The 26,158-nt window shown below is 34.0% G+C and overlaps 2 protein-coding genes across 2 annotated transcripts; both read left to right on the plus strand.

Annotated features, from left to right (window-relative positions):
• Positions 1-435: 435 nt before the first annotated feature.
• On the plus strand, positions 436-10,753 carry LOC146734065 (uncharacterized). Its single transcript, XM_085490556.1, has 7 exons — positions 436-770; positions 2,131-2,201; positions 4,983-5,091; positions 5,796-5,923; positions 7,203-7,426; positions 7,928-8,093; positions 9,916-10,753. The coding sequence occupies exons 1-7, from the start codon at positions 553-555 to the stop codon at positions 10,041-10,043; spliced, it is 1,044 nt and encodes a 347-aa protein (XP_085346682.1). The 5' UTR covers positions 436-552; the 3' UTR covers positions 10,044-10,753.
• A 3,935-nt stretch (positions 10,754-14,688) lies between these two features.
• On the plus strand, positions 14,689-25,642 carry LOC146734066 (uncharacterized). The gene is made up of 8 exons (XM_085490557.1): positions 14,689-14,769; positions 16,121-16,338; positions 17,701-17,771; positions 20,506-20,614; positions 21,294-21,421; positions 22,705-22,928; positions 23,423-23,588; positions 25,418-25,642. Exons 2-8 carry the CDS (start codon positions 16,121-16,123, stop codon positions 25,543-25,545), a joined length of 1,044 nt encoding a protein of 347 aa, XP_085346683.1. The 5' UTR covers positions 14,689-14,769; the 3' UTR covers positions 25,546-25,642.
• The last annotated feature ends 516 nt before the right edge of the window (positions 25,643-26,158 follow it).

A 26,158-nucleotide genomic window follows, 5' to 3' on the forward strand; every position in this document is an offset into this window, starting at 1 on the left:
ACTAATATCCTGACTAAAATTTAGCTAAAATTTAAAACAAATATTTGTATAATCTTATCACCATCTTGCATAGTTTCTAATTTCATGTTTATAGTGTAGAATTGTTGATTGAATATTCTGTGTGACATCCTAATATAAGGGAAGACCAGAAATGATTTAAAGTGGTAAATATTAATGGTTGATTGGTTGGTTCAAGGGTGGACTATTATAAACTTGGGGGGGCAATGACAGAAAAAATTTTCAAAATTTTCCCCTCACTTAATTATTTGCTATTTCCCATGATAGATTTACTCTATTTTTTCCCACTGTGTAAAATATCTTTTTTGTTGATTGCTGCAGAATTTGTTTTCCTTGCAATTTTTTTTTCACTTCTGCCATCCTCTCTTATAGCTATCCCTTATCACATCATCACTCAACCATGCTCAACCCAATTATCACATTCATTAAATACCTGATTCAGATGTGACTCTAGGTGGCGCTGTTTGTAATCAAATTCTGTTTGTAGTAAAATCTTCTAATAGTGACAAACACTATTGGTCAACTTTGTTTCAGATGTCACAGTTTATCGGAAGAGTCAATGTAGCCTTATTTGGATTTGGTCGCGCTGGTCTCATTCATTTTGAAAACTTAATAGCGAGCTATAGAGTGGCTCTGAAATGGATTATTGAAGAGGACGTGGAAAAAGCAAATAATGTAGTACAGAAATATATGTTGAATGATACCAGAGTGATACATGGTAATGAAATAAATCTTGTCTTGCAGGATAACAGGTATGTATGATTTAGTTTCATTAAATGCCACAGTAGAAACAATGTCAAAATTGATAATTTGTCTACTAGTATGAGGCAGAGAAAAAAAATTGTGTGGTTCCTATAATCCCAACCTACCGTCTTTACACTGGCCGAGCCTAGACTTTTTTGGTCATGTTCAAAAAAAATGTTGTAAAATTATGCAATGCTTTGAATGAATCAAAGAACTTGAACTTTGCTAAACTTCGAAACAACTTTAAACCTGATTTTATATGACATTTATATCTGCAAAACAGTTCTTGTTTGCAAGAACAAAAAAAAAACGCAGTTGTTAATAAAGAAAAACTATATAAAAAAAAAATGAAAATAAAAAACCTACTTTATTTTTTGAAAAGCATGTTATAGGAACCAAAACATTTTTTTATTCGTCTATTAAGAAGAACATACCTAGTAGTAGGACATGAAATCCTAACATTGGAGCAAAAACTTCTCAAATAATGTCCTTCGGGCTTTTTGTTTTGACCTGTTACATCATTCCATTTTAATGAAATGACAAGCAAAATATTTGAATAGTACACTAGGACTAGTGGAATGCATTATTTTGCGAGTGTTGTGATTGATCCTTCGGGTCAACTGAGTTTAATACTTGTGGTTATTTCATCTGAGTCATTGGGCCAGCATATTTTCCAAACCCTGTAAGCACAATACAGAATATATAAGCATGAAGTTTTTAATATAAATGATAACACTGTTTTAATATTATTGAGACATACCTAATTGTTTGCGGTTATGCTTGAAGTTAAAATATATTTTTCCTTGGAATGTATTTAAAGCCAAAGAAAGGCCAACTTTGGTGACAAGCGATTCCATAATTTTATCACAAATTCATACATGATGCCATGATGCATTGTGGTTTAGTTTAAAAAAAAACGTCCCTAAAAATAAAAAAAATTCAAAATTGTTCAACAATTTATTTTTAGTTATCGTATTTGTTTTAAGTAGTGTGTTCGAACACCAACAAATCTTTCGAAACTAAACCAGATGTATTACTTACATTTCTAGAAATACTAATTGCAAATGTTGTTTTCCTTGGTGGCCATGTTTTTTTATTCCTTCCTTTTAATTTTGCTGGAGGATGAGGTACATGTTTATGGTGGATTTTTGTCTGGTGGCGTTAATAATCATTCTTGGTGTAATTTTCAGCCAAACTTTATCAAGCTTGGTTAAGTTTGATTTTAGTTTATTTTGTGTGAAGCAGTTCATGAAATATCAGAAAAAAATTGGTGTTTCTTGCTATAGATTCTCTGGTAAAGTGGAATATCTTATTCACCGGCAGAGAGGGGGGGAAACACGTTAATGACATATTCTGCTTGAATTTCAGTATTGACGCAGTTATTATCTGCACACCCACTTGGACGCATGAATCAATAATACGGGCTTCAATAAAAGCAGGTGTAGTATGGTATCATAGCAATTAGTGTGGTACCTGGCCATGGGTTTGAACATGCAATTTTGCTCTCTCCCTCTCTTCAGTACTGCTATACACGTATGTCAGTGCCACAACCCATTAGAGAATGTCAAAAATGGTCATACACTACATAGAATTCTATTTGGTACTAAATGCTAGAAGAAAGGGCACTGTACTGTAAAAGGATGAAAATTCAATACGAGTAGATGGCTACCATTAAAACTTATTGCCAGATTTTCTAGACTTTTACCATATGGCTGATAAATTATGGTTATTTACACAAAAAAGGGTGTCAATCACCCATGAAAATGGGGATTATTTTTTTTTAGCTATATACTATTGGTTCTTAAGGTAAAAAAGTGTTTTCATATCTCAAACTTTTGTTCAGATACATATGGTTAGGAAATCTTATGGGTGCTTTCGAGAAATACCATTATTATTTCCTGTTTTGATGCAGTCTGAAAACAGGGACTTATGGATTGATAGCATGCACATCCACTTGTATCTAACATAGATGCACTGATCAAGTTCAAACTTTAACACGTACATCAGACATTTTATCAGTCATACGCACATGCAATATGGCCGAATAGCAGCCATTTTCGTTATTCTGGAACTGGATCTTAATCTTGTATGGACAGATTTAGTTTAAACTTGCTACATATATTGAACACATGTCATTTTATTTTTTCAGATCGGGTTAAAAATGGCCGACTGGTGGCCATTTTGTTTTAATGACTTCCTAATTCCAGATTCATGTTTCCGACATGCCAGGATGAATGGAGTTCAAACTTTACACTTACATCAGACATGATAATTGACATATGCACATGCATTTGTCTCATGATCTTATTCAAGATGGCTGCCTGATTGCTTTCTTGTTTAATTAGTAACATGTCTAAACTAATCAAGCATCAATAATATCAAGCCTGTGTGAAACAATGTTTCAGGTGTTCATTGAGCAGTTAAAATGTTATACCTCAGACTAGTAATACATTTGTATTACTAGTCTGAGGTTATACACAATGTACATATATAGAGATTGCTTTGATGTACATGTATCACAAGACGTACAACACACAGATAAGTACACATGCACTCCAAAATACATTACAAAATGACGGGGACTGTGTCATGTTATTGTTTTCATGAAATAACATTTTTATAGAAAAAGTTCCAAAATGGCCTATGCTCTAAGAAAATAGTTTATTTCTAAATCAACAGTTGTTTTGAAAGAAAGAAATCACATTTTGCTCATATTTAATAGAAAAAGACCTTAATTTTAGTAAAATAAATATTGCATGCATATTTACTGGGTTTACTCTCACTGGTTTGTAAAGGGGACAATACACTTCATTGTAAAATTTTAATATCCACTGGGTTTTAATTTAATGCATTTAACTGTTAGCGGAATAAACTGAAATAAATCCTTGCAAATAATTCACAAATAGTGTTTACACCAGGTATTTGGGGAGGGGTGTGTGTGATAGAGATGGATAAAAGCAAGGACAACCACTTCAATGACCTATACAAACATGTAGAAAATAGTGAATTTTATGTAAAAGATATGGAGGGTGACACCAAAATAATAGTCTTCCCCCATCAGGACCGAACATAATTAACGTCTGCTTGGGAATTAATCGTTACTGTGAACAGTGTTAATTGAATGAAAACTTTTGTAATTCAGCAAATAAATGAAATTATTAATTTTGTGAAAATGAATAAGTCGGTGTCAATCATGACATTTTGTCTTCACCAATATATGTTCGTTGTTAAATCGTCAAAATGCTAAGATATACTATATGCGTTAATGAATTTTAGTTTTACGAGGTTGACCATTAAAAACTCATGAATTCTTTTTTTTTTCACTTTGTTTACAGCAGCTTTTTATTTCAGAATTATGTTGTAACATTTTTATTTCAAATGTGTGTAGTTATTTATTTTCTTCACCTTGCTGTAAATTTTTTATCTTCAAGATTTGTTTAAATTTACCTTCATAGTTTTTAATGGTCAACTTCTAAGGTTTTAATAGTAAATGTCAGGTCATTGAACTCTTGAGTGATTGAGGCAATCAATAATTTGATTCATGAGTTTTATTGATTGATAAAAACATTAATTAAAAGCATTCATATACCAGTAGATACACACCATTTCACGCTTATAATCTGCGAGGTGGAATATGTTTATTATTTGCGAAATACCAATAATGTTTGCTCTATGTTCAACCAGTACACCGAGAAAAACAAATCATGTAACAGAACCAGTATGATTTCTGCCCGAATAAAACTTGTAATGACGACTGTATGTTTATTTTGGAGCTAAGAAGAGTAATAACATTTTTGTCCGCTGTTGCATTGTGTAACCCAGCTCAATAAACAAGTGATATATCAGGGGATAATCTTAAAATATCATTATATTAACAGCTCTCTAATAGGTTTAATTTTTTTTTTATGTATACCGGGTACCCGTCAATAAAAAAAAATCCTGTAAACCACGTGATTTTGTTGTCAGTGCTTTTAGTGTACACCAAAAAATCATAATATTTTAAATCAGTGACAATTTCCTGGTGGGTCAGATTAACAATTGTAAAGTTTAGTTTTTGTGATCGTCATTAAATAATTATTAATCTACAAACTGTTTTTTTAACGGTCACTGTTATCAGCCATAATCACTTATTTGTAAAATGATCATCTAATTCTCATATTTTAAGAACTACTAGTATATTCATACATTTCAAATGCTAATGATTGCTTTCGTTTTTTCAGGTAAACATGTGTTTTGTGAGAAGCCGATTGGTAAGTCGATTGCTAGCACACAGAGCTGCTATGAGGAAGCACAGAAGAACAATAAAGTCCTTCTGTGTGCATTCAACAGGTGAGATGTCTAACTGTAGTGGCACTGTTAATTTTTGTGCTGGTCTGCGCAAGTTTAAAGGCCTACGTGTAGGGTATATAATAATTTGATGAGAGCTTATCTCCCAAAATGGCGACAAAAACATTTTGCGCCGTGCAACATTTATTTTCAATGACGTGATTATATTGCCATCGTGTAATGTTGGTGATGTAGTTTTTACCCCAAATAAGAACAAATTTGAATGTTTGAACAAGTACTGATAGTTTTTTTACGGAAAGGTAAATTCTATTATTTTTGATGCTATATGTATGTATAGACCAATTTCCATTCTCTGTGAGATTCCGTGTTATGCATAAAATCAAATGTAAAAACAGGACAAAAAAGGTCATTGTGTCATAGTGGCGACAAACATAGTGTGAAATTCAATAAACACGTATTTTAATGGATATTACCATGCTTAATAATGTGTTGTACACATTTGATGATGGTCAATTTTGATTAAGTAAGGGTATCTGAACGCAATATTCCCCTGTCAAAGATTGGCCTTTCGATGTGAGCTACGAAATAAAGAAATTCAAGCTCAAAATCAAATCGTTTGATTTTTGAGGCAAACGTCTTTCACACAACTCGCAAGATCTCGTAGTTGAATGGAAAATCACATATTAAAGTTGCTATCTACAGTTTTAAGCATGCTTGATAATAATTTGCAATTTTCTCGTCTGTAGACGGTTTGATCCAGGAGTACGTCAGGTCCAGCGAAAAAGCAGAAATGGTGTAGTAGGACAGATACAACACATCAAGACAATCAGTCGCGATGCTCCATTACCACCATTATCATTTTTAAAACTATCTGGTAAGTGTTCTTAGTGAGTGATCTAAAAGCTAGAAGCTGTGGCTTCTTTTAAAATGGTACAATGCATCAGAATGGACTTGGCTTCTATTAGAGCATCTGCACATATGAGAAATGGTGAAATTTGGGTTTTCAATTGTTCAAAAAGAATGGGTGTGGCTTCCAATACAAATTGTATGGTACTCAAATGGTACGTAGAGACTAACTATTATTAACTGTCTGGAGTAATTTCTAGAAAAATCTATTGATGTTTGGTAGAAGTTTATTAACGGGAAATTATAGTTTGACCTCTGTGCGTCTGTGCATCCCGACCTATATCTTAGATATGCCTGGACTGATTACATTCAAACTTAACACGTACATCATACATAATATTATACATATTTCACGATCTGATTCAAGATGGCTGAATGGCGGCTGTTTTTGTGCTGAAAAGTCATCAAAATAAAGCATTTATGGATGAATTTTGTTGAAACTTGGTGCATACGTTGGACATTAGGGGACCTTAATGCATGTCATTTTGTTTTTCAGATCGGATGAAAAATGGGTGACTGGCAGCCATTTTGTTTTAATGAATGCAGTTCTAGTGTCGTATCTCTGAAATGATTTGACTTAAAAAAAATTTTATATTCATTCTACATCATGTTATAGATATACAGATGGACGACTAGTGGCTATTTTGTTTTAATTAATGCTGTTCCACAGCAATATCTCTCAATATGGACAAGTACTCCTTTGACGATCATATACAAGGCGACTGAATTTCAATCATTTCAGTATCAATCAAGCATCGGCTTCTGAATCAATATCTTTGACATGTTTATGTTTGAGCTATATTACTATAAACAAAATTATATATCATAAGTTTGATAACTAACAGGAAGTGTGCCATGCATGTCTTTTTTATTATTGATATAAGTTGATAGTATTAATATTGGTACACATAAGTTATATGTATTATTTTTGCAGGGAAAAAATCTTTCAACTAATTGCTGAAAAAAAAAATTTGCAAAATTCGGGGTCAGAATTTTTTGGGGGGGACCAATCTTTTGGCCATTTCAAACGTCTGATGTGGACCCAGTGCCCAACTGGTGAAATATCGTAATATTGAACTACCCAGAATGCCATATTAGATTTACAGTTAATCAATAGTATGTTTGCATGTGCAGCGCATACTATCTCGCGTAGAATCAACTCCTCCATTGTGGCGTTGTCGTTCATTATTTTTGTAGTAACATGGACTGCATGTTTATTTTGAAAATACATCATTATTATATTACAGGTGGTATATTCCATGATTGCGCTGTGCATGACATAGATGTTATATGTTGGATAATGGGAGATACACCAACTACCGTTTATACTCAAGGCCACGCATTCAATCCCGATATTGCAGATATGGACGATATTGACACAGTCGCCATTACAATGAAGTTTGCAAGTGGAGCCATAGGCACCATTGATTTGAGCAGATTCGCTGCGTATGGATATGATCAAAGGCTTGAGGTATCTATTTTCATCCCAAAAAATCAATAATAATTTAATCGAAAATAATTCTATTAATTCGTGTTAATGAAAAAACAATTATTTTCACTACTAACTGTAGTGGTGTTAGAATCTTTTGAAGACTTCATTAACTTAAACCCCCCCCCCCCACACACACACACACACACGCAAAAAGAACTCGGATGAGCTGCATCATTTTGTGGACCTGAAAATACATTGGCTGTTTGAAAAGTCTTAAATCCCACATAAAATGTTTTTTTATCGGGAGGGGGTGTTACAAGATCCTTAAATTTGTAATGAATTGTGTTTTTTTTTTGTCCTTCAATGTTGTGTACTAAATTTTTTGCTGAGTAGCATCCTCAAGATGAAAGTACTAAAACAACACATAGTAACACAACTGGGTCTTTCCTATGGGCATTATTCTCCATACTTCTCGTTACATTGCATCTGTTTTTTACCACTAAAAATATATTAGTTAAATCAATTCTAATTTATTATTAGGTGTTCGGCAACAAAGGAATGGTACAGAATCATAATTCCAAGTTTTGTGATATGTCTAGTCATGGAACCGGCGGGGAATCCTCGCATCCTATTCTGCCGTCATTCAAAGAAAGATATGCACAAGCCTACCAACAAGAATTAGAACACTTCTTGGACACTGTAACCGGTAAGTTGTCATGGTAACTATAATTCAAATCATAGTGACAACGTTCGAGGTGTTTCTAGTTCATTAGTTACTGTTATCCCTGTTTTTAGCTTTGTTGCCATCAGAGCTGACAGACAGAGCTGTTAGTATAGGTAATTGTCTAGGAGTGTTTTTTTTTCTTTCACTGTCACTAATATGGTTTGTTCTAAATTAGTGTTAAACCATAAGATGTATGACACTTTTGAGAACTTACAGCAATTCCAGGCACTGATTTGACGCTGAAGTAGTGCTAGATGTTGATAACTTACTACAATAGGTTACACACTTTGTTTTCAAATTTACAGAAGTTGTTACAAATAATGCAGACAGCATGTCTGCAATTTGAAGCGCACTGGAAGGAAGCTCCGCCCATAAAAGTGGCGGTACATTAGTTTTGAATTTCTCCTCCAATAAACGATCGAGGCTCTCAACTTAGTTTCGTACTTCAATTTGCGTCACATGTTATTTCAGTGAGAGGGCATAAAGTGGTGGCACTGTAAAGAACGTTATTTTACAGAACCAGCTGACCGTCTGATCATGACAGAATTCTTGATCAAAGTGCATTATTCCTACTATAGAAATATCCGTATCACGCCGATGTATATAACTGAAAGCTGCCTGCAACAAATGTCCTTTGGAGACTTCATCAAGTATATCAATAATGAAATTGAATACATAATTAGAATGGGTGTTATTCGATTATTAGTTCTCGACGATGAGAACCAAAAGGTTGATGTGCCACCAAATAATATCACTGGCAACACACGTCGAGGGAGGGTTGCCGCCATACACAAGTAGTTTTTCTCGAATTTCCCGTTCGTAAATGCGCGGTCGCAATGGTTTAAAATATTCGACATAGTCTATAACGTTCTCAGTTTCCTGGCAGGATACTCTCGGTGGTAACAAACCGTTTGACGATATTATAAGCTGCCTGCTTTAAAACACCATTTCGATCTCCAATCTCAACAAATGACAGTCCACGAAAATACAAATTGACAACTCTTGTTCTCATTTCAACTGGTTATTTGACTCTTTGCTTCTCCATTGTGGTGCTTAAACAACTTGGACATATGCTGATTTCTAGACACGCAATCGACACGATGACCGACCAAAAGTGAATGAAAGACAGACGCGCATCAAAGTCTAGGTGTACCTGACTTTGTAGCAAAAATAGAAAACATTGTGGGCAATATCTGTCAATTATTCCTCTGATTTGCAGCCGATGTTTATATTTCTAGTTACAACTTATGTAAATGTGAAAACAAAGTGTGTAACCTATTGTAGTAAGTTATCAACATCTAGCACTACTTCAGCGTCAAATCAGTGCCTGGAATTGCTATAAAAACAGCTCAATTTTGTGATCAAGTAGAATTTGAGGAGCTGATAAATCCAAAAAATAATTTCTTGTTTGTTTTTGTTAAACTTGTTTTTTCGCTATTTCACCCAAGAGTACCATTGTTCATAGACTTCTGAAACTTCCCAGGCACAATGGAAACTATAAGAACTGGTGTACCTAACGTTCAGAATTTTGATCGGTCAACTATTTTGGCAGCCATCTTGGATTGAAATTAAAATGGGAAGTGGCTATTTGATGGGAATTGGCCATTTGACCATTTCTATTCTGATGGTCTAGGCGAGAAAAGAAAGGTTAAGTCTCAAGTGACTGTCATAGTAACCTTGACATATAGACTACCACATTCCTGAATCCATGCCATATATTAAGCCATATTCATATTCTACTATCAGACTTTAAACTTGGACCTGACGAATTCCTCAATCTTAACATTTCAAATTATATTTGCAGGTGTGTCCAACAAGTGTGAGGTGTCCTGTGAAGAAGCTGTACGCTGCTCCATGGTGGCAGAAGCTTGCGAAAGATCATATAAACTTGGCAGATCTGTTAGTATTGTGGATGGTAAAATGGTCCTGTAAAAAGATTTATGATTATTTACATCTGAGCTTAATATTATTATTTAATATTCTGCTGCTTCTTTATCTCACATTATTGGTCAGTCTGTGTATATCAAAAAAAAAATATTGTAAAAATACTAATGTACAGTGATCAAGGAATATTTCGTGTCGTCTTGTATTTCTTAGATGCAATAAATATGTGTTTATTTGGAATGTATCTTGTACCAGTGATATGTATTTCAGGCATGAGCCTCACAACACAAATTCAGTGGGCTAAATTGGCCACAAATAAATTTAAGTAAATCTTTTTCAGTTATGGCTAATTTTGCGAGTATGAGTGCTGTGATTTGATTAAGGTAATAATTTTCACTTTTAATCAACATATGCTAGGAAATGCTTTAATATCTTAATTACAGTATGTATGTGGGGAGATTCATTTGAATTATTGATCTTTTATTCATAACCATATTTTCTTCGTATTTCATTTTTTGCATGTAATACTATGAGAAACTAGCACACCCAGTTTTTAATTTGGGCAATATTGTTTTGAACGTCGGTGTAAACACCACATTCGTAATCTGGCAATGAGAACGCCTCCCACCCTACAAATTGTTACTTGACGCGATCTATGGCAACATTGTATGTTTTGAGCAGTTGCTTTCCAGTTGTTAATGAGTTAACATCTGTATTACGTTGTTGTTGAAGAATAAACAAAATTGAGTTCTAGTTTACATGACGTGTCTGTTTCAGTGTTCACTTCCGTGACTGAGAAGACCCGAACCTTCCCTTTCTCCACAATGTATATAAAAAATTTAAACATATGAGCAGAATAGTTGCATTGTAATTAGTATGCAAATTAGCTAATTAACATAACCAGATTAACTGCTAAGTGGTATTGGACATTAAACTACAGGGCTCGAAATATTCAAATAATTATAAATGTCTCTCCATTGATATATTATAATAACGAACTATAGTTATACAAGCATGGATAAGAAGAAGCTGATGTACTGTGCAGAAACAACTAAAATGAAGAAACAGATTTTGTTAGACTATTCAGTTTGGACGTCGTCTTATAGTTCAGAAATCAATTCAATAAATAAATATGAATTACATGTACTTGATTGATACTGCGAGTGAACCATACTTCACATCAATCGATTGAGGAAAAAAAAGTGGATATGCTCCAGAAAGACTGGGGCTGCTTTTCATTTGGTTAATCTCAAAACTGGTCGAACCAAGTAACTGTAACTGAGCAAACGTTTGTATGCGACACTGCATATTTTAAATAAGATGGTTTGTTAGCTATAGTTCATATTTCATTACCTTTTATAAATTATTGTTATATAATTTGTTGTTACTGTACTATGTGTAAATTTGTTAGCCATTGTATTTGAGATATGCTATCCAGTTAAATTTGTATGTTCACTTGTAATCACAACCGATTTTTAACATTGTCAGACTAACTGCTGTCATATCTGTTAATATTTGAGTGTGGAATCACTGTTCTTATAACCTGTAAAAATTCATCCCAAAAAGGAAGCAGATTGAATTTATTGTTTAATGAAGGCAATATTGTGTTTTAACAATATAGCCATTTTTGCTGTATAATTTTTGGAGAACTGGACATTCATTGATAAAGAAAGAGTGTTGTCAGTGACCAGCATTTGTCCAAGTAGTCTTGTTTATTTTGATTAATCTGTTTCACATTTACAGTACTTTTTCTCACATTAAAGATTTAGCAATACTATCAGTAGTTGAAAGTGCATTGTGTGTGTGATATTTATATAGCAATGATTAAATATGTTTCATTTCGTAGTTGCAATCATTTTCGATTCTTGAAGATGCATCATTCTGAGTAGCATATTAGGAAGTATCCCATTATCTTATTAATATGCACAAATATGCAAGACTATCTGATAGCACAAATATGCAAGACTAATTAATATGCAAGACTATCTAATTAATATGCACAAATATGCAAGACTATCTAATATGCACAAATATGCGAAACTAATATACAAAACTAATGTGCACAAATATGCAAAACTATCTAATATGCACAAATATGCAAGACTGTCTAATATGCACAAATGTGCAAGACTAATATGCATAAATATCTACTGCACAAATATGCGAGACGAATATGCAAGACTCTAATTAATATGCACAAATATGCAAGACTATCTAATAGCACAAATATGCAAGTCTAACTAATATGCAAGACTATCTAATTAATATGCACAAATATGCATGACTAATATGCACAAATATGCGACACTAATATACAAAACTAATGTGCACAAATATGCAAAACTATCTAATATGCACAAATATTCAAAACTATCTAATATGCACAAATATGCAAGACTAATTAATATGCAAGACTATCTAATTAATATGCACAAATATGCAAGAGTAATTAATATGCACAAATATGCAAGACTCTAATAGCACAAATATGCAAGTCTAATTAATATGCAAGACTATCTAATTAATATGCACAAATATGCAAGACTATAACTAATATGCACAAATATGCAAGACTAATTAATATGCACAAATATCTAATATGCACACATATGCAAGACTAATATACAAGACTATCTAATGTGTACAAATATGCAAAACTATCTAATAAGCACAAATATGCAAGACTATCTAATTAATATGCACACATATCTAATATGCACAATTATGTAAGACTAGAATTCACCACACAGTGTAGATAGTGACATAACTATTGACAACCAAAAACAAATCAAGTAAATAGTTCCAGCCAATTATTCGGCCTACGAGTCATAGCTTTATAATAAACAATATTCATACAAACGATGCTATACACTAATAGACTTCCAAAAAATGTGAATTATTTTTCGTATATTTTTCAAAAAAAAATTAGCAAAGTCTTTCACATTATCCTATGAAAATAACTTTTTAAACGTTTTGTTTTACAGACATAGAACCTGGCAAGTCGTGCAAAAATTTCTTCCTCGACCACATAACCACATAACCACAAAACTGTCATGAATTTGTTTTTTGCGTATCTGTTGACCGACTTAATTAGCTGATTATTAGCGAATTGCTGTGTTATGTCTGTCATCGTTTAGGCCTATTTGAAGTTTTGGACGGAACTTGGCTCAGTGATTTGGAACTAATTACGAGATATCCGTTGCGATTCTGACAGTTGGTATCCATAGTTATTAATGTAGTGAACGATTAATCAAAAGATATGACGTATTCAGTACTTAGTGTGATTGGCTTTATGATTGAAGGTTACGCCCTAGAGTCTTTGTACTGCTTTGTAATTGGTTAGAGCACCGTCCCTCAACACGGTGGACGGTGGTTAGAGTTGTGAAAATGAATAAAGAGAGTTTGAGTTGGTCTTGGGGAGCAGAGCACGATAGACGCAGTCTGAGAGTCGAGGGCAGTCCTGGAGAGCCTTGGGGCGAGTGTTGACGCAGTCTAAGAGAGTCTTGGGGACTTTTCCCCAGGGCGCTGTGTCTTATAGAGTGCTCGATTGACCGACTAAGACGAGAGCTGAAACGTATTTCGTTGTGTGTGTCTTATTTGACTGTAAAGTATAAGTGACTTCCCCGATCCCGTACCTCAAGGGGACGAGATATAGAGACGAGACGAGATTCCCCCCTGACAAGGGTGGAGAACCCGAGAGAAAGAATTTCCCCCTGATATAACCATAACCACATAACCCGACAATTCACGATCACAAAAATCCAGATGCTCGTATCTCCCCGTTTTAATTATCTGAATGGTACAGTCTAATAACTGTAAATGCATTAATTATACACTTTCATTTCGCTGTTAAGGGAAATCTGCTAAATTAAATCTGAACAATTCAAATAACAATAGAACTCAGTTTCCTCGACAAATTCATGAAATTGAAACACAGTGAATATGATCACAACAGTGAAATTTAATGTCGGTCAAAATAAATCGTTTCACAGTGACTAACTTGGCAATTACTGAATGGAATATTAAACAGCTAATCTCTGGATTGTATTCGTATTTAAGTACAATAGGTTCAACGTTTAGGCTTGTGCAGACAATGTCTTTAGGTAGTAGCAGTAGATAATGACATGCCGCAACTTTTCTACTAGACTGGCAAAGTCAGGACTTCCAAAAATAAAAATTATTTGTCAATTTAGCCTTTGTAACGCGATCACGAAAACTGGCATGACTGCGAAAGAAATCCCGACTGGACGCATCTGCAGGCGACCCCCTGCGTTGGAGTAAAAACAGGAGCGGAATCACTCCGGTGATTATGCTAATTAAAAGATGTTGGCTGGCATTGACAACGAATCAAAGTGCAGCTGTATACATCATATATTATCTATGTTAATGCACGTGACCTTTCACTTCTGAGGTCACGGAGATTTTGAAAGACCACTTATATTTATTGGACATTTAAATTGACTTGTTTTCAGTAAACATGGATGAAAGTATCGCCGTTGCACTTATAAAAGTTAAAGTATCCATCTCTGCAATCGTATCGAATCAGCCTTTAACAGGTCACGTTTACTTTCACACACACACACACACACACACCCACTCATTAATAATCAATGACATCTTGAATAATTAATATCAGTCAAATGCTAGCGGTCAGAAGGTACCTTACCACTGGTATTTACCCTATTCCTGCATTTGCATATATCCCCAGTTCAGGGTTGAGTGATTTGAACAGCAGCAGAGACTACTTGGTTCATTCATCTGTTCCTAATCCGAGGTTTGTATTGTTCTTGACTAATTCATAATTCATCTAAGTAAGAGTTATTTATTTTAGGGTTTTGTAGATTGACAGTCATTGAAAAACCCTCAGACTCCGTCGTGGTCGAGGAAAACAACACCAACTGCGGTCACACTGACATTGCATATGCTGGACTTTGGATCAGTCTGAAACTTGGCCTTGTATTTGTTGTTAACTTTTATCAGTTCAATGTTTGTTTGTTTTTATTTTACCTATCACCAAGACAGTTTATTGATAGTTGATTATACAGGATTGGTTTAGAACATAAAAACGTAACAAGTGTGACATTTAAATTTGTGGTGGTGGGGGTGTTCGATGAAAAAGGAGATCTTAAACTAACTATCAAGAACTACAAATCAATTTTTAATGGCTTTCCATATGGTCGATCACAAATGAAAAATGTCATAGAAAATTTGTTTTACCATCATTTAGTGTTTTGCTATTTGTTGATGTAATTTGTTTTTAGTGGTCAACCCCTTTAAGAGCAAGCTGTCAATCACTGGAATTTTAGGAGTGACATTATTGAAATCATTGTTCATGGTGTTTTAAAAACTATTGTATGCAAATATTAACATGTTCCCATTTTATCATCCTCTTCCATTCAAAGGTTGACCTAAGGGATTGACCAATAACAAATCTGGGGGATGGTGGATTTGAAATAAGTGCATCTGCACACAAAAATTTGATAAAAATAGCTTGGTAAAAAATTACAGAAAACAGACGCACACATTTTGATGGAGAGAAAAGCGGGAACAAATAAAAGGAGCATCCTGACTAAAATTTAGCTAAAAAATAAGTGAAGGAAAAACAAAAATTTGCATAAACTTATCACCATCTTGAATAGTTTCTAATTTCATGTTTATAGTGTAGAATTGTTGATTGAATATTCTGTGTGACATCCTAATATAAGGGAAGACCAGAAATGATTTAAAGTGGTAAATATTAATGGTTGATTGGTTGGTAGGTTCAAGGGTGGATTATTATAAACTTGGGGGGGGGGCAATGGCAGAAAAAAATTTCAAAATTTTTCCCTCATTTAATTATTTGCTATTTCCCATGATAGATTTACTCTATTTTTTCCCACTGTGTAAAATATCTTTTTTGTTGATTGCTGCAGAATTTGTTTTCCTTGCAATTTTTTTTTCACTTCTGCCATCCTCTCTTATCGCTATCCCTTATCACATCATCACTCAACCATGCTCAACCCAATTATCACATTCATTAAATACCTGATTCAGATGTGACTCTAGGTGGCGCTGTTTGTAATCAAATTCTGTTTGTAGTAAAATCTTCTAATAGTGACAAACACTATTGGTCAACTTTGTTTCAGATGTCACAGTTTATCGGAAGAGTCAATGTAGCCTTATTTGGACTTGGTCGCGCTGGTCTCATTCATTTTGAAAACTTAATAGCAAGCTATAGAGTGGCTCTGAAATGGATTATTGAAGAGGACGTGGAAAAAGCAAATAATGTAGTACAGAAATATATGTTGAATGATACCAGAGTGATACATGGTAATGAAATAAATCTTGTCTTGCAGGATAACAGGTATGTATGATTTAGTTTCATTAAATGCCACAGTAGAAACAATGTCAAAATTGATAATTTGTCTACTAGTATGAGGCAGAGAAAAAAAATTGTGTGGTTCCTATAATCCCAACCTACCCTGTCTTTACACTGGCCGAGCCTAGACTTTTTTGGTCATGTTCAAAAAAAATGTTGTAAAATCATGCAATGCTTTGAATGAATCAAAGAACTTGAACTTTGCTAAACTTCGAAACAACTTTAAACCTGATTTTATATGACATTTATATCTGCAAAACAGTTCTTGTTTGCAAGAACAAAAAAAAATGCAGTTGTTAATAAAGAAAAACTATATAAAAAAAAAAATGAAAATAAAAAACCTACTTTATTTTTTGAAAAGCATGTTATAGGAACCAAAACATTTTTTTATTCGTCTATTAAGAAGAACATACCTAGTAGTAGGACATGAAATCCTAACATTGGAGCAAAAACTTGTCAAATAATGTCCTTCGGACTTTTTGTTTTGACCTGTTACATCATTCCATTTTAATGAAATGACAAGCAAAATATTTGAATAGTACACTAGGACTAGTGGAATGCATTATTTTGCGAGTGTTGTGATTGATCCTTCGGATCAACTGAGTTTAATACTTGTGGTTAATTCATCTGAGTCATTGGGCCAGCATATTTTCCAAACCCTGTAAGCACAATACAGAATATATAAGCATGAAGTTTTTAATATAAATGATAACACTGTTTTAATATTATTGAGACATACCTAATTGTTTGCGGTTATGCTTGAAGTTAAAATATATTTTTCCTTGGAATGTATTTGAAGCCAAAGAAAGGCCAACTTTGGTGACAAGCGATTCCATAATTTTATCACAAATTCATACATGATGCCATGATGCATTGTGGTTTAGTTTAAAAAAAAACGTCCCTAAAAATAAAAAAAATTCAAAATTGTTCAACAATTTATTTTTAGTTATCGTATTTGTTTTAAGTAGTGTGTTCGAACACCAACAAATCTTTCGAAACTAAACCAGATGTATTACTTACATTTCTAGAAATACTAATTGCAAATGTTGTTTTCCTTGGTGGCCATGTTTTTTTATTCCTTCCTTTTAATTTTGCTGGAGGATGAGGTACATGTTTATGGTGGATTTTTGTCTGGTGGCGTTAATAATCATTCTTGGTGTAATTTTCAGCCAAACTTTATCAAGCTTGGTTAAGTTTGATTTTAGTTTATTTTGTGTGAAGTAGTTCATGAAATATCAGAAAAAAATTGGTGTTTCTTGCTATAGATTCTCTGGTAAAGTGGAATATCTTATTCACCGGCAGAGAGGGGGGGAAACACGTTAATGACATATTCTGCTTGAATTTCAGTATTGACGCAGTTATTATCTGCACACCCACTTGGACGCATGAATCAATAATACGGGCTTCAATAAAAGCAGGTGTAGTATGGTATCATAGCAATTAGTGTGGTACCTGGCCATGGGTTTGAACATGCAATTTTGCTCTCTCCCTCTCTTCAGTACTGCTATACACGTATGTCAGTGCCACAACCCATTAGAGAATGTCAAAAATGGTCATACACTACATAGAATTCTATTTGGTACTAAATGCTAGAAGAAAGGGCACTGTACTGTAAAAGGATGAAAATTCAATACGAATAGATGGCTACCATTAAAACTTATTGCCAGATTTTCTAGACTTTTACCATATGGCTGATAAATTATGGTTATTTACACAAAAAAAGGGTGTCAATCACCCATGAAAATGGGGATTATTTTTTTTAGCTATATACTATTGGTTCTTAAGGTAAAAAAGTGTTTTCATATCTCAAACTTTTGTTCAGATACATATGGTAAGGAAATCTTGTGGGTGCTTTCGAGAAATACCATTATTATTTCCTGTTTTGATGCAGTCTGAAAACAGGGACTTATGGATTGATAGCATGCACATCCACTTGTATCTAACATAGATGCACTGATCAAGTTCAAACTTTAACACGTACATCAGACATTTTATCAGTCATACGCACATGCAATATGGCCGAATAGCAGCCATTTTCGTTATTCTGGAACTGGATCTTAATCTTGTATGGACAGATTTAGTTTAAACTTGCTACATATATTGAACACATGTCATTTTATTTTTTCAGATCGGGTTAAAAATGGCCGACTGGTGGCCATTTTGTTTTAATGACTGCCTAATTCCAGATTCATGTTTCCGACATGCCAGGATGAATGGAGTTCAAACTTTACACTTACATCAGACATGATAATTGACATATGCACATGCATTTGTCTCATGATCTTATTCAAGATGGCTGCCTGATTGCTTTCTTGTTTAATTAGTAACATGTCTAAACTAATCAAGCATCAATAATATCAAGCCTGTATGAAACAATGTTTCAGGTGTTCATTGAGCAGTTAAAATGTTATACACAATGTACATATGGAGAGATTGCTTTGATGTACATGTATCACAAGACGTACAACACACAGATAAGTACACATGCACTCCAAAATACATTACAAAATGACGGGGACTGTGTCATGTTATTGTTTTCATGAAATAACATTTTTATAGAAAAAGTTCCAAAATGGCCTATGCTCTAAGAAAATAGTTTATTTCTAAATCAACAGTTGTTTTGAAAGAAAGAAATCACATTTTGCTCATATTTAATAGAAAAAGACCTTAATTTTAGTAAAATAAATATTGCATGCATATTTACTGGGTTTACTCTCACTGGTTTGTAAAGGGGACAATACACTTCATTGTAAAATTTTAATATCCACTGGGTTTTAATTTAACGCATTTAACTGTTAGCGGAATAAACTGAAATAAATCCTTGCAAATAATTCACAAATAGTGTTTACACCAGGTATTTGGGGAGGGGTGTGTGTGATAGAGATGGATAAAAGCGAGGTCAACCACTTCAAGGACCTATACAAACATGTAGAAAATAGTGAATTTTATGTAAAAGATATGGAGGGTGGCACCAAAATAATAGTCTTCCCCCATCAGGACAGAACATAATTAACGTCTGCTTGGGAATTAATCGTTACTGTGAACAGTGTTAATTGAATGAAAACTTTTGTAATTCAGCAAATAAATGAAATTATTAATTTTGTGAAAATGAATAAGTCGGTGTCAATCATGACATTTTGTCTTCACCAATATATGTTCGTTGTTAAATCGTCAAAATGCTAAGATATACTATATGCGTTAATGAATTTTAGTTTTACGAGGTTGACCATTAAAAACTCATGAATTCTTTTTTTTTTCACTTTGTTTACAGCAGCTTTTTATTTCAGAATTATGTTGTAACATTTTTATTTCAAATGTGTGTAGTTATTTATTTTCTTCACCTTGCTGTAAATTTTTTATCTTCAAGATTTGTTTAAATTTACCTTCATAGTTTTTAATGGTCAACTTCTAAGGTTTTAATAGTAAATGTCAGGTCATTGAACTCTTGAGTGATTGAGGCAATCAATAATTTGATTCATGAGTTTTATTGATTGATAAAAACATTAATTAAAAGCATTCATATACCAGTAGATACACACCATTTCACGCTTATAATCTGCGAGGTGGAATATGTTTATTATTTGCGAAATACCAATGTTTGCTCTATGTTCAACCAGTACACCGAGAAAAAAAAATCATGTAACAGAACCAGTATGAATTCTGCCCGAATAAAACTTGTAATGATGACTGTATGTTTATTTTGGAGCTAAGAAGAGTAATAACATTTTTGTCCGGTGTTGCATTGTGTAAACCAGCTCAATAAACAAGTGATATATCAGGGGATAATCTTAAAATGTCATTATATTAACAGCTCTCTAATAGGTTTAATTTTTTTTATGTATACCGGGTATCCGTAAATAAAAAAAAAATCCTGTAAACCACGTGATTTCGTTGTCAGTGTTTTTAGTGTACACCAAAAAATCATAATATTTTAAATCAGTGACAATTTCCTGGTGGGTCAGATTAACAATTGTAAAGTTTAGTTTTTGTGATCGTCATTAAATAATTATTAATCTACAAACTGTTTTTTTAACGGTCACTGTTATCAGCCATAATCACTTATTTGTAAAATGATCATCTAATTCTCATATTTTAAGAACTACTAGTATATTCATACATTTCAAATGCTAATGATTGCTTTCGTTTTTTCAGGTAAACATGTGTTTTGTGAGAAGCCGATTGGTAAGTCGATTGCTAGCACACAGAGCTGCTATGAGGAAGCACAGAAGAACAATAAAGTCCTTCTGTGTGCATTCAACAGGTGAGATGTCTAACTGTAGTGGCACTGTTAATTTTTGTGCTGGTCTGCGCAAGTTTAAAGGCCTACGTGTAGGGTATATAATAATTTGATGAGAGCTTATCTCCCAAAATGGCGACAAAAACATTTATTTTCAATGACGTGATTATATTGCCATCGTGTAATGTTGGTGATGTAGTTTTTACCCCAAATAAGAACAAATTTGAATGTTTGAACAAGTACTGATAGTTTTTTTACGGAAAGGTAAATTCTATTATTTTTGATGCTATATGTATGTATTTCCATTCTCTGTGAGATTCCGTGTTATGCATAAAATCAAATGTAAAAACAGGACAAAAAAGGTCATTGTGTCATAGTGGCGACAAACATAGTGTGAAATTCAATAAACACGTATTTTAATGGATATTTCCATGCTTAATAATGTGTTGTACACATTTGATGATGGTCAATTTCGATGAAGTAAGGGTATCTGAACGCAATATTCCCCTGTCAAAGATTGGCCTTTCGATGTGAGCTACGAAATAAAGAAATTCAAGCTCAAAATCAAATCGTTTGATTTTTGAGGCAAACGTCTTTCACACAACTCGCAAGATCTCGTAGTTGAATGGAAAATCACATATTAAAGTTGCTGTCTACAGTTTTAAGCATGCTTGATAATAATTTGCAATTTTCTCGTCTGTAGACGGTTTGATCCAGGAGTACGTCAGGTCCAGCAAAAAAGCAGAAATGGTGTAGTAGGACAGATACAACACATCAAGACAATCAGTCGCGATGCTCCATTACCACCATTATCATTTTTAAAACTATCTGGTAAGTGTTCTTAGTGAGTGATCTAAAAGCTAGAAGCTGTGCTGTGGCTTCTTTTAAAATGGTACAATGCATCAGAATGGACTTGGCTTCTATTAGAGCATCTGCACATATGAGAAATGGTGAAATTTGGGTTTTCAATTGTTCAAAAAGAATGGGTGTGGCTTCCAATACAAATTGTATGGTACTCAAATGGTACGTAGAGACTAACTATTATTAACTGTCTGGAGTAATTTCTAGAAAAATCTATTGATGTTTGGTAGAAGTTTATTAACGGGAAATTATAGTTTGACCTCTGTGCGTCTGTGCATCCCGACCTATATCTTAGATATGCCTGGACTGATTACATTCAAACTTAACACGTACATCATACATAATATTATACATATTTCACGATCTGATTCAAGATGGCTGAATGGCGGCTGTTTTTGTGCTGAAAAGTCATCAAAATAAAGCATTTATGGATGAATTTTGTTGAAACTTGGTGCATACGTTGGACATTAGGGGACCTTAATGCATGTCATTTTGTTTTTCAGATCGGATGAAAAATGGGTGACTGGCAGCCATTTTGTTTTAATGAATGCAGTTCTAGTGTCGTATCTCTGAAATGATTTGACTTAAAAAAATTTTTATATTCATTCTACATCATGTTATAGATATACAGATGGACGACTAGTGGCTATTTTGTTTTAATTAATGCTGTTCCACAGCAATATCTCTCAATATGGACAAGTACTCCTTTGACGATCATATACAAGGCGACTGAATTTCAATCATTTCAGTATCAATCAAGCATCGGCTTCTGAATCAATATCTTTGACATGTTTATGTTTGAGCTATATTACTATAAACAAAATTATATATCATAAGTTTGATAACTAACAGGAAGTGTGCCATGCATGTCTTTTTTATTATTGATACAAGTTGATAGTATTAATACTGGTACACATAAGTTATATGTATTATTTTTGCAGGGAAAAAATCTTTCAACTAATTGCTGAAAAAAAAAAATTGCAAAATTCGGGGTCAGCATTTTTTGGGGGGACCAATCTTTTGGCCATTTCAAACGTCTGATGTGGACCCAGTGCCCAACTGGTGAAATATCGTAATATTGAACTACCCAGAATGCCATATTAGATTTAGAGTTAATCAATAGTATGTTCGCATGTGCAGCGCATACTATCTCGCGTAGAATCAACTCCTCCATTGTGGCGTTGTCGTTCATTATTTTTGTAGTAACATGGACTGCATGTTTATTTTGAAAATACATCATTATTATATTACAGGTGGTATATTCCATGATTGCGCTGTGCATGACATAGATGTTATATGTTGGATAATGGGAGATACACCAACTACCGTTTATACTCAAGGCCACGCATTCAATCCCGATATTGCAGATATGGACGATATTGACACAGTCGCCATTACAATGAAGTTTGCCAGTGGAGCCATAGGCACCATTGATTTGAGCAGATTCGCTGCGTATGGATATGATCAAAGGCTTGAGGTATCTATTTTCATCCCAAAAAATCAATAATAATTTAATCGAAAATAATTCTATTAATTCTTGTTAATGAAAAAACAATTATTTTCACTACTAACTGTAGTGGTGTTAGAATCTGTTGAAGACTTCATTAACTTAAACCCCCCCCCCCACACACACACGCAAAAAGAACTCGGATGAGCTGCATCATTTTGTGGACCTGAAAATACATTGGCTGTTTGAAAAGTCTTAAATCCCACATAAAATGTTTTTTTATCGGGAGGGGGGGGGTGTTACAAGATCCTTAAATTTGTATGAATTATGTTTTTTTTTGTTCTTCAATGTTGTGTACTAAATTTTTTGCTGAGTAGCATCCTCAAGATGGAAGTACCAAAACAACACATAGTAACTCAACTGGGTCTTTCATATGGGCATTATTCTCCATACTTCTCGTTACATTGCATCTGTTTTTTACGACTAAAAATATATTAGTTAAATCAATTCTAATTTATTATTAGGTGTTCGGCAACAAAGGAATGGTACAGAATCATAATTCCAAGTTTTGTGATATGTCTAGTCATGGAACCGACGGGGAATCCTCGCATCCTATTCTGCCGTCATTCAAAGAAAGATATGCACAAGCCTACCAACAAGAATTAGAACACTTCTTGGACACTGTAACCGGTAAGTTGTCATGGTAACTATAATTCAAATCATAGTGACAACGTTCGAGGTGTTTCTAGTTCATTAGTTACTGTTATCCCTGTTTTTAGCTTTGTTGCCATCAGAGCTGACAGACAGAGCTGTTAGTATAGGTAATTGTCTAGGAGTGTTTTTTTGTTTCTTTCTCTGTCACTGACATGGTTTGTTCTAAATTAGTGTTAAACTATAAGATGTATGACACTTTTGAGAACTTACAGCAATTCCAGGCACTGATTTGACGCTGAAGTAGTGCTGGATGTTGATAACTTAACTTACTACAATAGGTTACACACTTTGTTTTCAAATTTGCAGAAGTTGTTACAAATAATGCAGACAGCATATCTGCAATTTGAAGCGCACTGAAAGAAAGCTCCGCCCATAAAAGTGGCGGTACATTAGTTTTGAATTTCTCCTCCAATAAACGATCGAGGCTCTCAACTTAGTTTCGTACTTCAATTTGCGTCACATGTTATTTCAGTGAGAGGGCATAAAGTGGTGGCACTGTAAAGAACGTTATTTTACAGAACCAGCTGACCGTCTGATCATGACAGAATTCTTGATCAAAGTGCATTATTCCTGCTATGGAAATATCCGTATCACGCCGATGTATATAACTGAAAGCTGCCTGCAACAAATGTCCTTTGGAGACTTCATCAAGTATATCAATAATGAAATTGAATACATAATTAGAATGGGTGTTATTCGATTATTAGTTCTCGACGATGAGAACCAAAAGGTTGATGTGCCACCAAATAATATCACTGGCAATACACGTCGAGGGAGAGTTGCCGCCATACACAAGTAGTTTTTGTCGAATTTCCCGTTCGTAAATGCGCGGTCGCAATGGTTTAAAATATTCGACATAGTCTATAACGTTCTCAGTTTCCTGGCAGGATACTCTCGGTGGTAACAAACCGTTTGACGATATTATAAGCTGCCTGCTTTGAAACACCATTTCGATCTCCAATCTCAACAAATGACAGTCCACGAAAATACAAATCGACAACTCTTGTTCTCATTTCAACTGGTTATTTGACTCTTTGCTTCTCCATTGTGGTGCTTAAACAACTTGGACATATGCCGATTTGTAGACATGCAATCGACACGATGACCGACCAAAAGTGAATGAAAGACAGACGCGCATCAAAGTCTAGGTGTACCTGACTTTGTAGCAAAAATAGAAAACATTGTGGGCAATATCTGTCAATTATTCCTCTGATTTGCAGCCGATGTTTATATTTCTAGTTACAACTTATGTAAATGTGAAAACAAAGTGTGTAACCTATTGTAGTAAGTTATCAACATCTAGCACTACTTCAGCGTCAAATCAGTGCCTGGAATTGCTGTAAAAACAGCTCAATTTTGTGATCAAGTAGAATTTCAGTAGCTGATAAATCCAAAAAATAATTTCTTGTTTGTTTTTGTTAAACTTGTTTTTCCGCTATTTCACCCAAGAGTACCATTGTTCATAGACTTCTAAAACTTCCCAGGCACAATGGAAACTATAAGAACTGGTGTACCTAACGTTCAGAATTTTGATCGGTCAACTAGTTTGGCAGCCATCTTGGATTGAAATTAAAATGGGAAGTGGCTATTTGATGGGAATTGGCCATTTGACCATTTCTATTCTGATGGTCTAGGCGAGAAAAGAAAGGTTAAGTCTCAAGTGACTGTCATAGTAACCTTGACATATAGACTACCACATTCCTGAATCCATGCCATATATTAAGCCATATTCATATTCTACTATCAGACTTTAAACTTGGACCTGACGAATTTCTCAATCTTAACATTTCAAATTATATTTGCAGGTGTGTCCAGCAAGTGCGAGGTGTCCTGTGAAGAAGCTGTACGCTGCTCCATGGTGGCAGAAGCTTGCGAACGATCATATAAACTTGGCAGATCTGTTAGTATTGTGGATGGTAAAATGGTCCTGTAAAAAGATTTATGATTATTTACATCTGAGCTTAATATTATTATTTAATATTATGCTGCTTCTTTATCTCACATTATTGGTCAGTCTGTGTATATCAAGAAATAAATATTGTAAAAATACTAATATACAGTGATCAAGGAATATTTCGTGTCGTCTTGTATGTCTTAGATGCAATAAATATGTGTTTATTTGGAATGTATCTTGTACCAGTGATATGTATTTCAGGCATGAGCCTCACAACACAAATTCAGTGGGCTAAATTGGCCACAAATAAATTTAAGTAAATCTTTTTCAGTTATGGCTAATTTTGCGAGTATAAGTGCTGTGATTTGATTAAGGTAATAATTTTCACTTTTAATCAACATATGCTAGGAAATGCTTTAATATCTTAATTACAGTATGTATGTGGGGAGATTCATTTGAATTATTGATCTTTTATTCATATCCATATTTTCTTCGTATTTCATTTTTTGCATGTAATACTATGAGAAACTAGCACACCCAGTTTTTAATTTGGCCAATATTGTTTCGAACGTCGGTGTAAACACCACATTCGTAATCTGGCAATGAGAACGCCTCCCACCCTACAAATTGTTACTTGACGCGATCTATGGCA

This window comes from Saccoglossus kowalevskii, chromosome 15 (genome assembly GCF_978046115.1).
Source record: "Saccoglossus kowalevskii chromosome 15, keSacKowa6.1, whole genome shotgun sequence".
NCBI classification, from domain to species: Eukaryota; Metazoa; Hemichordata; class Enteropneusta; family Harrimaniidae; genus Saccoglossus; species Saccoglossus kowalevskii.